Source organism: Notothenia coriiceps, unplaced genomic scaffold (assembly GCF_000735185.1).
Source record: "Notothenia coriiceps isolate Sejong01 unplaced genomic scaffold, NC01 NC01_scaffold00037246, whole genome shotgun sequence".
NCBI classification, from domain to species: domain Eukaryota; kingdom Metazoa; phylum Chordata; class Actinopteri; order Perciformes; family Nototheniidae; genus Notothenia; species Notothenia coriiceps.
Window position 1 is genome coordinate 4,611,840 of NW_011369947.1, and position 12,829 is coordinate 4,624,668.

A 12,829-nucleotide genomic window follows, 5' to 3' on the forward strand; every position below is an offset into this window, starting at 1 on the left:
GTGTGTGTGTGTGTGTGTGTGTAAGTGGAGGATCAGACCTAAGGCTAGACCATTTTAGACTTAATGTAGGTGTTAGTGATCTCTTGTGAGAATCAGGCTTTTCCTTCATTAATTAATGGTTTAGTTATTTCTAAAATCATTATTTTCTCTACAACCACAAACTTCGTTAAAGGCATTTCACTCACAAAGATCAATTTGCACATAATTAGTATATTCCGCTAGTGAAAACTATTGGGTAATCACTGCTGTGGCTCTGGAGGAGCTTTCTCAAGTCTAAGAAAATAACGTTGATGATTAAACCTGTTATCTCGATCGATGTTTTGGCTTATGCATTTCTTAAATAATAGCAAACCTGAGATGCAATGACTGTTCACAGGAAAAAAACAACCTTCACTTTGGCTTGTTGGGTAGTTTCGAGTTGCAAACATCACCTCATTTTCACACCCAGAACCTCCACCTGAACACAACCAGAGCTTGTCATTACTGCACCTTTTCAGTACCTGAAGGCAAGGATACAAAAATATCTTTTTTTAGTACCGTAAATTATTCATGATAGAGAGTATTACAAATGCTAGATACACAGATTATGCACAAGCATGCTGTTTTCACTATGGTTGAACAGACATAAATCAGAGCACTAACAGTTTGTATTTTTCCTCTCATCCACCTGACAGAGAACAAGGGCAGCCCTGCCACAGCCCCGTGTCACAGGCTTTGATGATACGCTTTCATGAACAACTTCTGTACCTTCTCTTGCTGTAGTGATCTGCATTTTTTAAATTGGTAGGTGGAACAGTCTATCAAGAATGTTTTCTTCATATTTATTCAGGAGATGGCCAGGAAAAGACAAGTCAGGAGAAACATTTAATTTGTGGACACAAATGCACATTTGTACAAAAACATTCTTTAGAGTGCAACGTTGAGCAAAGAAACATCATTTCAAGAAAGAAGAGAAAAAGCTGCAAAAATCAGATATACCAGAGACAAGTGCATTACCCCAGGTAGACAGCTTGCTGGTCAACAAACATGCTTTTTTTTGTTAAACTGAACTGAAATGTCAGTTGAAAAATCTGTGCAATATTCTGAAATCTCTGTGTTTGTTTTATATGCTACGATGGTCATTTTAATGACATGAAGGAAGTAAGTAAACATGGGCAGTTTGGTCATGATGCTATACTTTGTTGATTAAGTAAAACATTTAGTTTGATTAGATGAATATAGTTGTACTGTTGGAGTTCCATTTTTTTGCTGCTGTAGTGCAGCAAACATCACTGCAGTACGATTGAAGTATGTTCGAGAAGGAGGCATTGGTTGCCCTCTAGTGATAACGACAGGTACTCGATGTGTTTCTAAGCCTGAGCTGACATCTGATCAGCATCGACAGCTCACTGTATTATTCAGTAGGTTCAGAGCTGTTGGAAGAGTATCAACAGCTCTAAATCTGAGAAGAGGTTTTCTGCATATAGTATGATTATTTCACTTGTTAGCGTCTCTTTGCAATAGAGTCTATATTCTGCAGTCTATATGAAGGGATATAATCTATATTATATCCCCATACAGCAGGAAAAGTGTATCAAAATCTAAACATATTGACCCTTGAGTGCACATCAGCATGTATAGACCCTGTGTCCAACAGTCTAATCTAATGCAATGGTTTAGAGACACACATGTATTTAACAGCACAATGTCTCATGTATCCCCACATTGTATTCTACAAGTCTGAGAACAAAACACATTTTACATTCATTTTTGCCACACTTGTGCTTCTGATTTTTTGAGACAAAACATTTATCTCCATCTATGTAACTCCATACAAATGAAATATGGATAGAGAACTTCCAACATGATTTGTAGTTTATAGTACAGTCAGTATCTTTAATATAAGTGGTCAAAACCTTTCCTGTGCTCATGTTTGAAGACATGATTAACAATCTATGTGACCCTTCATTGGATCCAGGTGAATTTGTCCATTTTGTTGAATGCTGTCCAACCTTAATCCGGATCATACATTCCCATCAGAGTTTTAGGACTTTGCCCCCTCAGCTGGCAGCATAGCTGTCTGTGTCCAAGTCTGAGGCCTCGGCCTCATCTGCAGATCCAGTATGAGGCGGGTAGGGCCGTGGTAGGTCTAAGTTGACATAGTTTACCTTCAGACTGATGTAGTGCTCTCCTTCCAGACAGGACAGGATGTATTGTACGTCTGTAACCAGGCTATTGAAGCTTGGTCTGCGCTCAGGCTCCGGGTCCCAACATGTCAGCATGATAGAATAGCTGGAAGATAAATAAATGTGTAAATGAGTGAATGAGTAAGCAGGTAAGTCAACTATTGCATGACACTGTGAATAAATTAAATATAATATGTTATCTAAGATTTAAATGGTATATATTCAGAGAGAATTATTTTAGAAAGTATTATGAAAAAAATCCATTGATAAGATGTCATATTATTAAGGCACGGGGTATTAAAAGGGTGCAGGTGTGATTCTTACAAAGTATCAGGGCAAAACTGCGGCTGGGGAAGCCGGCGTCCCTTCAACAAGTAGTGTGTGATGTCATAGGGGTCCACATCTGGATATGGGCTAGCACCTCTAGTCAACAGCTCCCAGAGTAATACGCCATATGACCACTGGGAGACAGATACACAACATGCTGTAGAAAAAATATATGATAATTGTAACAAGCATATTTGAGTGGATTAGATAAGACACACTCACCACGTCAGATTTGATGGTGAACTTTTGTGTTTGCAGACTTTCGATGGCCATCCACTTAACAGGCAGCTTGACCCGTTTTTGATCTTGAATGCTGTAGTACTCCTTGTCATAGATGTCCCTCGCCATGCCAAAGTCAGCCACCTTTGCTGTGAAAGTTTCATCCAGCCTGAACAGAAAAAGCATCATGAGAAAACATCACATCTAAAACACCAACTACAGGTGTTCTCATAATATTGATGAGCAGTGCCAGTTCAGTGTCAGTAAAGTCTCATCTCAAAAATGTTGCACTATTCCATTAATATCTTTTTATCAATATATGTAATTTTATATATATTGGCCAATAAAAATATAATTTAAAAAAAATACTACACTAAATTTGTATTATCTTAAGAAGCCTTCAAATGGATAGGGCAGCCATGTTGCTTTGAAGGTTTACAAATCTAAAATATACTTCAACAATCTTTGGTTATGATAAATAAGAATTACAATTTACAAAAGTAATCAGGTATATTTACTTTTCTTTAAAAAAAAAAAAATGTAAATAACTTTTGGTTATGTGTTTGTTGTTACATAGTAGTTTTAAGCAATTAGTAAATATCTCTATGCTGTAAGTATTGTAGTTGACCAACGTTAACCAACACTGTACTTGCTGCTTATGTTAAACCAAATAAGATATTCCATAACTTAGATAGCATGTTTGTATGACTACACGATGTGAACTAGTGTGACAAAGCCTTGGGCCAGTCTTCATTTCATGATTAACACTTACATGCAGTTGCGTGCAGCCAGGTCTCTGTGGACAAATTTTTTCTGGGCTAAATACTGCATCCCCTTGGCAACCTGAAGCCCAAAACCTATCAGGTCCTTCACTGTCGGGTTCTGTGGAGGACAAAGAAGTATGAAGCAGAGCGGACCCACCCAAACGCCCAAGCTCCGGAGTATTACAAATATTCATGACCCTACTGGTCCAGAACGTTTAATTGTGTAATTACCCTTTTCTCAGAGCGGATGAAATGACGCACATCCCCATGTTTCATATACGGTAGGACCACCAGAGGGAGCCCTTCCTTTGGCAGCATGATGCCCAGCAGAGACAGGATGTTTGGGTGGTGGAAACCTTTCATGATGATGCCCTCTCTGAGGAACTGGTCCACCTCCCCCAAATCTGTTATCCCTATTGATACACCACATGCTGTTATACAGACCAAACCAGCAGCCCATACAATTCTGATTTCAATTATTAAAAAGGTATTCACTTACTGTTCAGGGATTTAACAGCACAGTGGGTCTCTTGCCCTTTGCTGTCGATCAGGTATCCATGATAAACTGTCCCAAAGTGACCTGCATAGTAACAGAAGGTGTTTATTATGAATGCTTTTTCTAAAATATTGACAGGAAAGAAAACAACAAACACAATAAAAGACAAGAGATTTACCTTTCCCGATAATCTGGCTATCCTCAATTCGGAGCATTTCTGCAGGGATCAGGACATCTTTTACCTCTTCGAGAAGAACAGAACTAAGACTGACCATTGAGATATTGTCTCGTGGCATTAAAGGAATGGCCAGATGATCATGGCTCGCAGCATACATTAAACCTTGGAAGGCCATTCCTCCTGAACCTGATGTTTGACTGGACAGATCCACTGTATAACACAAAGGAAGACACACCATGATGTCGTTGTTCTTAAAAGACAGTTTTGATACAAGCCTTACTAGAAGGGTAAATTGGACATGTTGAAGAAAGGGCAAAATAGATATAACCAATGATATGGATTAGGAATGGACAGCTGAGTTTGGATGTGTCACCTCGTCTGTAGTCACCTGTCGGGGAATAATCCGGACCGCTGCCGATGCGGTTCCGTGAAAGCATTGTTGATAAACGATTCTCTATGTTGGCTGTAAAGATACATATGATAAATAAAAGTCTGAATGTATACAGTAAAGGGAGTCACTGTTGGTCATGTTGATAAGTAGAAGAATATGACCACAGTTCCAAATTTAAGATTTTCTCACCTCTCTTTTTCTTCCTCAAATGAATCATCACAAGTAATGCGAGGCCAGCCCCTAATACCAGTGCAGCAACGATCCCCAGCACAATGCCCAATATCATGGTTGCGTTGTTGGTGTCATAGTTGACCACTTTCCCCACTTCAGTAACTTCCCCGTTCACAGACACCTACGATAGTGTAACAGAAGATGACTCTGGTTAGATACATCAACCTAAGTTTCCAAAAATGATTTAGCTTAAGGTTGATGATGATTTAAAAGCAGACTCTCTCACCTGGACAGGCAATCCCTCACTGGGAATAACCAGGCCTTTAGGAATCCTGCAGGTCAGCTCATTCCCCAGAACCTTGGCTTTGCAGTTCACACCACCAATGGTCATTGTGATATTCATACATGTCCTCACAGTGTCCAGTTTGTTGTGCTGTTACATATGTGAAAAAAGAGAAAGATTCCCATATATCAAATATATTAAGAGAACATTTGAAAGATAAAAAGTATGTATGGGGAAAACTGTATTATTGAAAGAGTAAACATACATGCAGTGACACTTCTGCCTCTCCTTGTTTTATGGGTAATTCATGGTCATCATTTTCAAAGGGAATGATGTTGGCATCATGATGGTAGTTAAAATGTTTCCCCCAGAGCTTCCTTCTCCCATCCATGTGGATAAAAATCTCTCCACTGTCTGACTTTTCTTCTGGCATTTCCTCTTTAAAAGCAGGGGCCCAGCACTCTATATATGTGGCATTTGCTGTGTCGTTGCAGACCTTAGTAGAAAAAAGCATGACATGGTGTATTGTTCAAAATCACAACTACTGTTTTAATCATAATAGGAAAGTAATATTCAGCTAAAGAATGAAGATGAGTGGCCATCAATTGATTACAATTCACAAGCATTTAATGACCTGTATTTAACTTGACAAAAAAGTGTTATTATTGAACAAAGTCTATAAAGACTTACACAACGATGAAACCCAGGGTTTAACTTACTTGTTCAAGTGGTTGCAGGTTGGGATTTTTGGAAATGTACTGAACCACAGTTGTGTGAGCAGAGTCAAGATGTTGACCTTGTATCACTAATTTGGATCCACTGTATGAAGGAGTAAATGAACAAGTTACAAAATAACATTGAATAAATGTACGCACAAACATTGATTGTCTTAATAAGGTGATGTAAAGTGTCTTTACAGTAATATTGTGTAATGTGTCCATTAATAGGACCAGAGCTGACTGGGTTCTGTGTCTTACCGTTGGAAACTGCAAAGAGGATGCACAGAGTTTATAACAGGATTTTTCTTGTAGAAGAACATCTTAGTGGTCGACACTTGAAAGTTGTCAATTATAATTTTCACAGTTACATTCCCCACCGCTGCTGCAGCAGCTGTATTGCAGACAATTGAAGAGGTCTCACTCTCTTCAGGAGCACTGGAAAGAAAATAGATTACAGTAACCAAATACAACACTTTAAAAGCATTCACTTAAAAAGGGGTTTCTGAACACAGGGAACTTGACTTGTGATCATGTCATATGTTGGCGAAATAAGTAGTCTTTTGTGTCCCTCACCTTTGAATGATGCACTTTTTTTCATCAAAGAAGACATCTCTCTGTGTCCCAGAATTCAGATATTTTCCTGTCAGAGTAACTGTGGTTCCTCCAAACATGGGTCCAAAGTCAGGCCTGATTCCAGTTATGCTAGGCTCCTGTTTAGACAAAGGGGTAATCTTTTAACACTTTACACTGTAACATTTGTTATAGCATGTGTCCAAATTAAGAACATGTGCAGACTCATTGATTGCAAATTGTTTCAATGCAGAAAAGTTCTCACCACAAAAGAGAAGCCAGGCATCTGAGCAGTGCCTTCAATTGAGTAGCGGCCCTCCACCTCCCCCTCGTGTACTTGCAGGGTGATGTTGAGGTTCTGGCTTGGTGTGTTTACCTGGATCTTGCATATTAACCTGTATCAAAGGACACAAGGAAGGACATGTCTAATTAATTCTGTAGATGAATATTTTCCTGTAGTCAGAAAGAAACAGACAGCTTCAAATGTAAAAGAAAGACAGATTGTTTCACCAATTTTTTCAATTTTGTTTGGAAAGAGAGGGTGCTTTTTGAAGGACTAGCAAGCCACAACAAGCTATAAGAACACATGCTCCCCATGTCTTAATAAATATAGCCTGCTTATAGTGCATTAAACATAATACATAACAAAAAAATGTAAATGACTCATGTCAAGTTAAGTCAAGTTTGTATTTAAATATTGCTGTCAGTAACTGAAATTGTAAATGTATTTACATTTGATCACTTTACTTCAAATAGCTCTTAGAGACCTAAAAACAGCTTACAGTCATTTATAGCAGCTATAAAAAGGATAATGCCAACAAATAACAGTTTACAGGAACCTTGACTGGTTGACTTATGACTAGCATTACACATTACGTTACACATACATTCTATGAAAGTGGCATCGTGTGATACTCACACTTCACTACTGCTCTTTTCAGGCAGGACCGTACACAGGGTCCCGGAACCAACTGTGATGATGTGGGTTTTGCCGCTGATGATGGCGGGTCGCAGAGGAGACTGAAACTCCCAGCCACACAGTGTCACTTCTGTCTCAGCACCAGCAGGTACCATTGTAGGGAAAAACTGCAGAGAAAAAGGTTTTATCATCCAGAGCAGTCAGCCCATTTAGTACAATCAGATTACCTTTATAAGTCATGTTGAAACTGCATGCAGTGTTTAATCAGTCACACCTAGCGGCAGATCTACCTCTGTTATGACAGGTGCGCAGGAGTCTTTGTTCCACTGCGAGGCACACTCAGGCTGCCTCGAGCATGTTCCCGAACACCAGCCGCAGTTCATGAAGGGTGGAGCCGTCAAACACATGGAGCATGTCATAAAATGTGCACACCCCGGTCCTGCAGATGGCACCCTGAACATCTGGATCAGGGAAAGAGAAAGACGGTGGTGGAGTAAACCAGATGAAACAGAGAAGAACAGTCAGAAAATAATAAGTAAAACATGGTTTATGCTGTTGCTTGACATTATAATAAACTGATTACACTTGAAGTACTTTTTTTACTCTCATACAAAATATATGAAACCTTGTTCAACAAATGACCGAATGACAAATGTCTAATAGTTTGTGTTTTTTAGATTTTTACTCAGAAGTGTTGGTGTGTTCACACTTTTTAAGGCTGCAGATACATTTGTGTGCTCCAGTTTCTTTTTCACCCCTAAAAGATAAGCAGTTTAAAAATTACCTTATTTCCGACTGCGAAGAGAAGAGATTCATTTGAGTAAACTTCTGCTGATCTGGACACTTTGGTTTCTCCAAGAGAATAGTTGGCATAAATAATTGGCCTGTAGAGAGTAAGAATCACCTAAACCACGCAAACAGAGAGGTAATGTTACAAACATTTTCATTTTGAGGGTCTTATATAATATATAATATACACCTGCTTCTGGCTGATGGACAGTAACAATATAAAAATGTTGTGGTCAGTTATACTTATTAAAAGAAGCCATAATTCCTTGATTCCAGCTTATTAAATGTGAATATTGTGTGGTTTATTTCCTCCTCTATTACAGGACACTTAATCACTTGTACTTGTGACAAAACAAGACACGTGAGGAAATCCTTTTGGACTTTGGAATCAGCATTTTCTGACCTTTGTACACCAACAACTAACTGATTAATCGAAAACGAATATTAAACAGATCAGACACCTGCAGTATCCGACCATCTGAGGTACCAAAGTGGCCCAGCGTGTGATTCCCAATAGTGGTGACTAGGACAGCGGTGAAAAGGACGCCTGTCATCTGCCTGTTGAAGAGGTCCAGTCGGTAGTACGGCTTTGACACCAGAGTGGGTTTCACACTGCATGTGTCATTACCTTCAGAGCTCTGTGAAAGTAGGAAAAACACATACAGATCAGCAATGACAAAATCTCATACAAAGATAAATCTGAAGTATCTGCCTCTGTCAGCAATATTCTCTCTCTAAGCACATACAACATGCGTATGCTTGTGCGTGAAGGGGAAAGAGATTTAAATAGAGACAATCTTAACCCATCATTTTAGAAAGGAAGTGCTGTAGCCTCGCCTCCAGACATGCTAGGAACAAGGTCATAAAACAAGTGACTCCAGCTCCATATGTTGACTTTTTCTCAGTGCAGTTAGTCAGCTACTGAAACTAGGCTTTCGGTAAATTCACACAAATAAAACAGTTGATGTGTGTGGATGGTTGTCAGAGCAAGAGTTACTTTGGTTAATGAATTAGGTGTGGAAAAAGAAGGACATTTTAAACTAATGGTAAACATTCCACTGCAAAGCAATTAGGCTGACCTGCCCCAGCATGCCTCTGTTTTCCTCCCACCATTTAACTGCCCTATATTCACATCTTTGATCTTTTCAGTCTCTTCAGTTATTTTTATTGTACACAACCTTTTTTTTACAAAAACTTGAACTCCGGTAGGAATTTATGCCAATCGTTTCAACCATCATTTATTGATAGAGTGAAAGAGTGATTCTTTCCTTCCTACCCTTCACTTCTTCAATATTCTACACATTTCCTGATTAACATGTTAATCATGTGCCTGTGTTAAAGTCAGGCACAGCCCCACTCTGTCCCTCCCCTTCAAAATTCCTTTTTTTATCAGCATGATTTATAACTTGTGTATGTTGGCACACATTCCTGTAGGTGTACACATGGTTGTGAGAGCTCAAAAGACGCAGTATGAACTCCACAAAAGGGGAACACCACACCTTTATTATTTTGTTGAGCACCACAGCAACATTCTCTGTCCAATGAAGGGGCTTTAAGCGTGAACTGATTTGTACTTTCTTTTTACCGTCAAATACATTTGTACCTAGTCAATAAATATTTCCTGCCAGGTAAATTGCTGCAAGCGAAATAATTAAACATAGTGTAATTATTTAGTCTTATGTTGATGAAGCTGTTTTTCATATTTAAGCTCTTTAGACTACTGAAAGCATTTGCCACCCTTTCACAGAGAAAGACTGAAACCTAACCTTAACAGAGTCGAGTAATTGTGTGGCAATGTGCAGGTCACACACTGACTCATCCACCCCTCCCAATTATCTCATCTGGCCATGCTCTCTCACACACCTTTCAGTAGTCAAGGTTTACTTTATACTATCCCTTATTTATCAAGACAATATAAAACGGTAAGCTTAATGATAAACTACAGTGTTCCGGTCACAGGTGAGTTAATTACACAATGTTTGTCTCTCTAGGTCACTTCCTGTCTGGGCTTAGGGTGACCTTTGCACCGTTACTCCGCTCTGACAGCAGTTGAACAGAAAAAAAAAAGAGTTACTCACTTCGTGTGGGCAGCTCTCGCACGGCTGGAAGTGAGAGAGACCTCTGGACAGCTGCTCGGGGCCTGACTTGCAGCAGGCATCCACGCCTTTATCAATTGCATTATTTATTTTAGTCAAAGAAAAGGCACACAGAGCAGAGTGTTTTCGGGGTACTCCATTCTCCTTCACCTCTGCAAAAACCCCAAACAGAAGGTCTTCTGCCTCGCCCACCCTCAGCTCTTCTTCCAAGTCCTTCCCCGCTCGCCCAAAGTGTGCCGCCTGAAGCCCATTAAACACAATGTCCCTGAAACCATCACTATGTTTCCTCCTGCGCTTTGGTTCGTACCGGCACTCCAGGACCACTTCTCTGTACATCCACACCTCTGGGATTGATATCGGCAGTCGCCCAAGGCGGGTCTGAAAGGCCGAATTGTTATTTGATGGGTTTTCTCTCTGCAGGGACAGGAAGTAGACATACCTACCTGTGGAGAAGCTGTAGATGTAATCAATCTTGTAAGAGTCCTGTAGATTGGGGAGCACTGTCAGACCCTCCATGACCATATGAAAGCCATCTTCAGTTGAAAGAGGTCTCACTACTGATATTGACCTCCTTGGATACTTCTGAGCCACTTTGTCATTGACAGAGGCGGCTACGAAGAAAAGCAATGTGGCGGACTGATCCACTATGGTGACTTTGGTGCCCAGGGGGCTGGCCAGACAATCTGGACAGGCGGTTGGAGAATTGTTCTCCTTTCTGAATAAACACTGAGGCTTGGGCTCTGCATTGCCAATGTCAATGAAGTGACAGATCCCATGCTGAGTGCTCCCACATATGTACAAGTAGGGAAAGGGAACGGCGGACATATCCAAAAGCAGAACCTCATTGTCTGTATCCACTGGATCTGCAGGATCTATTTCTATGTCAGACGCCAAACATGTTTCGAAGTCAGTACTGCCAACAGGTCCAGTTTTCACCTCCCAAGTTTTTTCCATAGTATAGCTGACTCCCGATATTACATTTTGACATGCAACGTACACGTCTGAGTGATGCTCCTCGTGGTTCACAGCGATGTTCTGTATGGGTTTGTCTGTTTGGAAGTGGGGGAGGGAGTATTTTACAGTGAAATCTACCAGCCTGCGTGGAGTAGAAGGACATATGTGCTGTCCTGAGGCTGTGTGTGTTTGTATCCATATGCATACTGTCAGCAAGGCGGCCCAAGTGACCATCTCCACGTCACAGTCCACCGTGATTGAGTGCTACCTATAAGACACTTTTCTCAAAGAGATCATTCTGGAGAACCAGTAGGAGAGCTCTGTGAGGAAAAACACAGAAGGAATGTTGAGATTTGACAGAAAGCAGTAACATTTTATTTTCACATTCAACAAAGATTCACGACTTTGGATATACACTTATGAAGTGTAGGTGGATACTCTAAACATTTCAGCTTGTTTAAACTGAAAAAAGCAGAATGAGGACCTGACAAAAGAGGAAAAGAATCAGCTGTTTCCTTTACAAGCTTGTGATTTAGTAGATTCTGCTTTTTCAAATGAGGAATCTGCAATTTCAGATAATTAAGAAAGACAGATATAGTATAGCTGTGAAACTTTTGAGCCGAATCTGATAAAGTCAATGGAATAATAAGCTGATAGAGTCAAGATAACTTCTACAGTGGGCAGGACGTGACTTGCTGCAACATGTGCAGCAGCTAAGGAAATGTTCAGGCCTCCAGAGCCAAACACAGAATAAACAGAATAGTAGGCTACTAACTAAGCCTTATTTTGTCAAAACACCTATTATTAAGTATTCTTTCGATTCAGTATCCTTGATCACAATTTTAACACTCCATTATGCAATGGATTACTGTTAACGTTTTAAAACTGTGTTGAGGATAAAGTAAAGATAACTTCAATAGATATTTTTCTGCATAACAACTGGTAAAAAGACATATCCTAGGCAGGTAGGCGATTAACTGTGAATTGTAAGTAAAGCGTGTTCAGCCATTCATTAACGTGGAACAATCACTACTTTACAAACATCCTACATAAACAATGTTCTTAAACATTTTTTATAAGACTTACCTCAATGTGATAAGGGGCAGATGTAGCGCGTGTACAATAGTCCAATAATGTCCAATATAGGTATTTCTTTACGAGTTTAATGTCCTGGGTCAATGTAACTCTCAATAACCTGAAGCAGCGCTCTCACCTGACAGCACGGAGTCCCACTGGCACAGACTTTACATCAGTGTACTGATCTAAATCAAGACTCTGAGATTAACCACAGTCTACAGGAGAAACAGGATATTACACTCACCTTCAAAATAAAAGGGCGCCAGGTCAAATCACTCATCGTGTGATTTATCGTTTATTTATTTGCTTTATGGAATATATACATACATGCGTAACTGACTGTAAGAATGTCTATTTGATCCATGATTAATACCATATTTGGTTTTATTCAATGACAATATCAACACAACATGTCATGATCCCTACAGGAGAATTTCAGATAACAGCAGAACAAGCAATAGTCTGAAGAGAGAGCTCATACTTTTACAAATTATATCATTTACGATTTGAAACATGATTTGTTCATATTACAAGTCTAAACTCAATACAATAACAACATGTACGCTGTAAGAATTAAATACACAGATCATAAATAAGACGTTGGTATTTAAGTTCCAGTATGTTGAAAAATGTAACAACTGCATTTGATATTTGTTCATTTTAGCAGAAAATCTGTTTAGGTATAAGTATATTCTGGAACATTTACAAGAT

At 39.5% G+C, this 12,829-nt stretch overlaps 1 protein-coding gene across 2 annotated transcripts; it reads right to left on the minus strand.

Moving 5' to 3' along the window:
* Positions 1–851: 851 nt before the first annotated feature.
* mst1rb (macrophage stimulating 1 receptor b) lies at positions 852–12,276 on the minus strand. 2 transcript variants are annotated; one of them, XM_010794600.1, is made up of 21 exons: positions 12,128–12,276; positions 10,070–11,361; positions 8,453–8,629; positions 7,987–8,106; positions 7,493–7,663; positions 7,203–7,369; positions 6,549–6,678; positions 6,287–6,423; positions 5,972–6,148; positions 5,714–5,813; positions 5,260–5,490; positions 4,998–5,144; positions 4,730–4,892; positions 4,538–4,612; positions 4,150–4,359; positions 3,975–4,055; positions 3,707–3,888; positions 3,484–3,593; positions 2,715–2,880; positions 2,490–2,626; positions 852–2,271 (listed from the first exon to the last, which is right to left on the minus strand). In XM_010794600.1, exons 2-21 carry the CDS (start codon positions 11,273–11,275, stop codon positions 2,040–2,042), a joined length of 4,119 nt encoding a protein of 1,372 aa, XP_010792902.1. In that variant the 5' UTR covers positions 11,276–11,361; positions 12,128–12,276; the 3' UTR covers positions 852–2,039. The 2 variants fall into 2 exon arrangements, with proteins under 2 accessions (XP_010792902.1, XP_010792901.1); XM_010794599.1 differs by having other exon boundaries at positions 4,523–4,612.
* Positions 12,277–12,829: the final 553 nt, after the last annotated feature.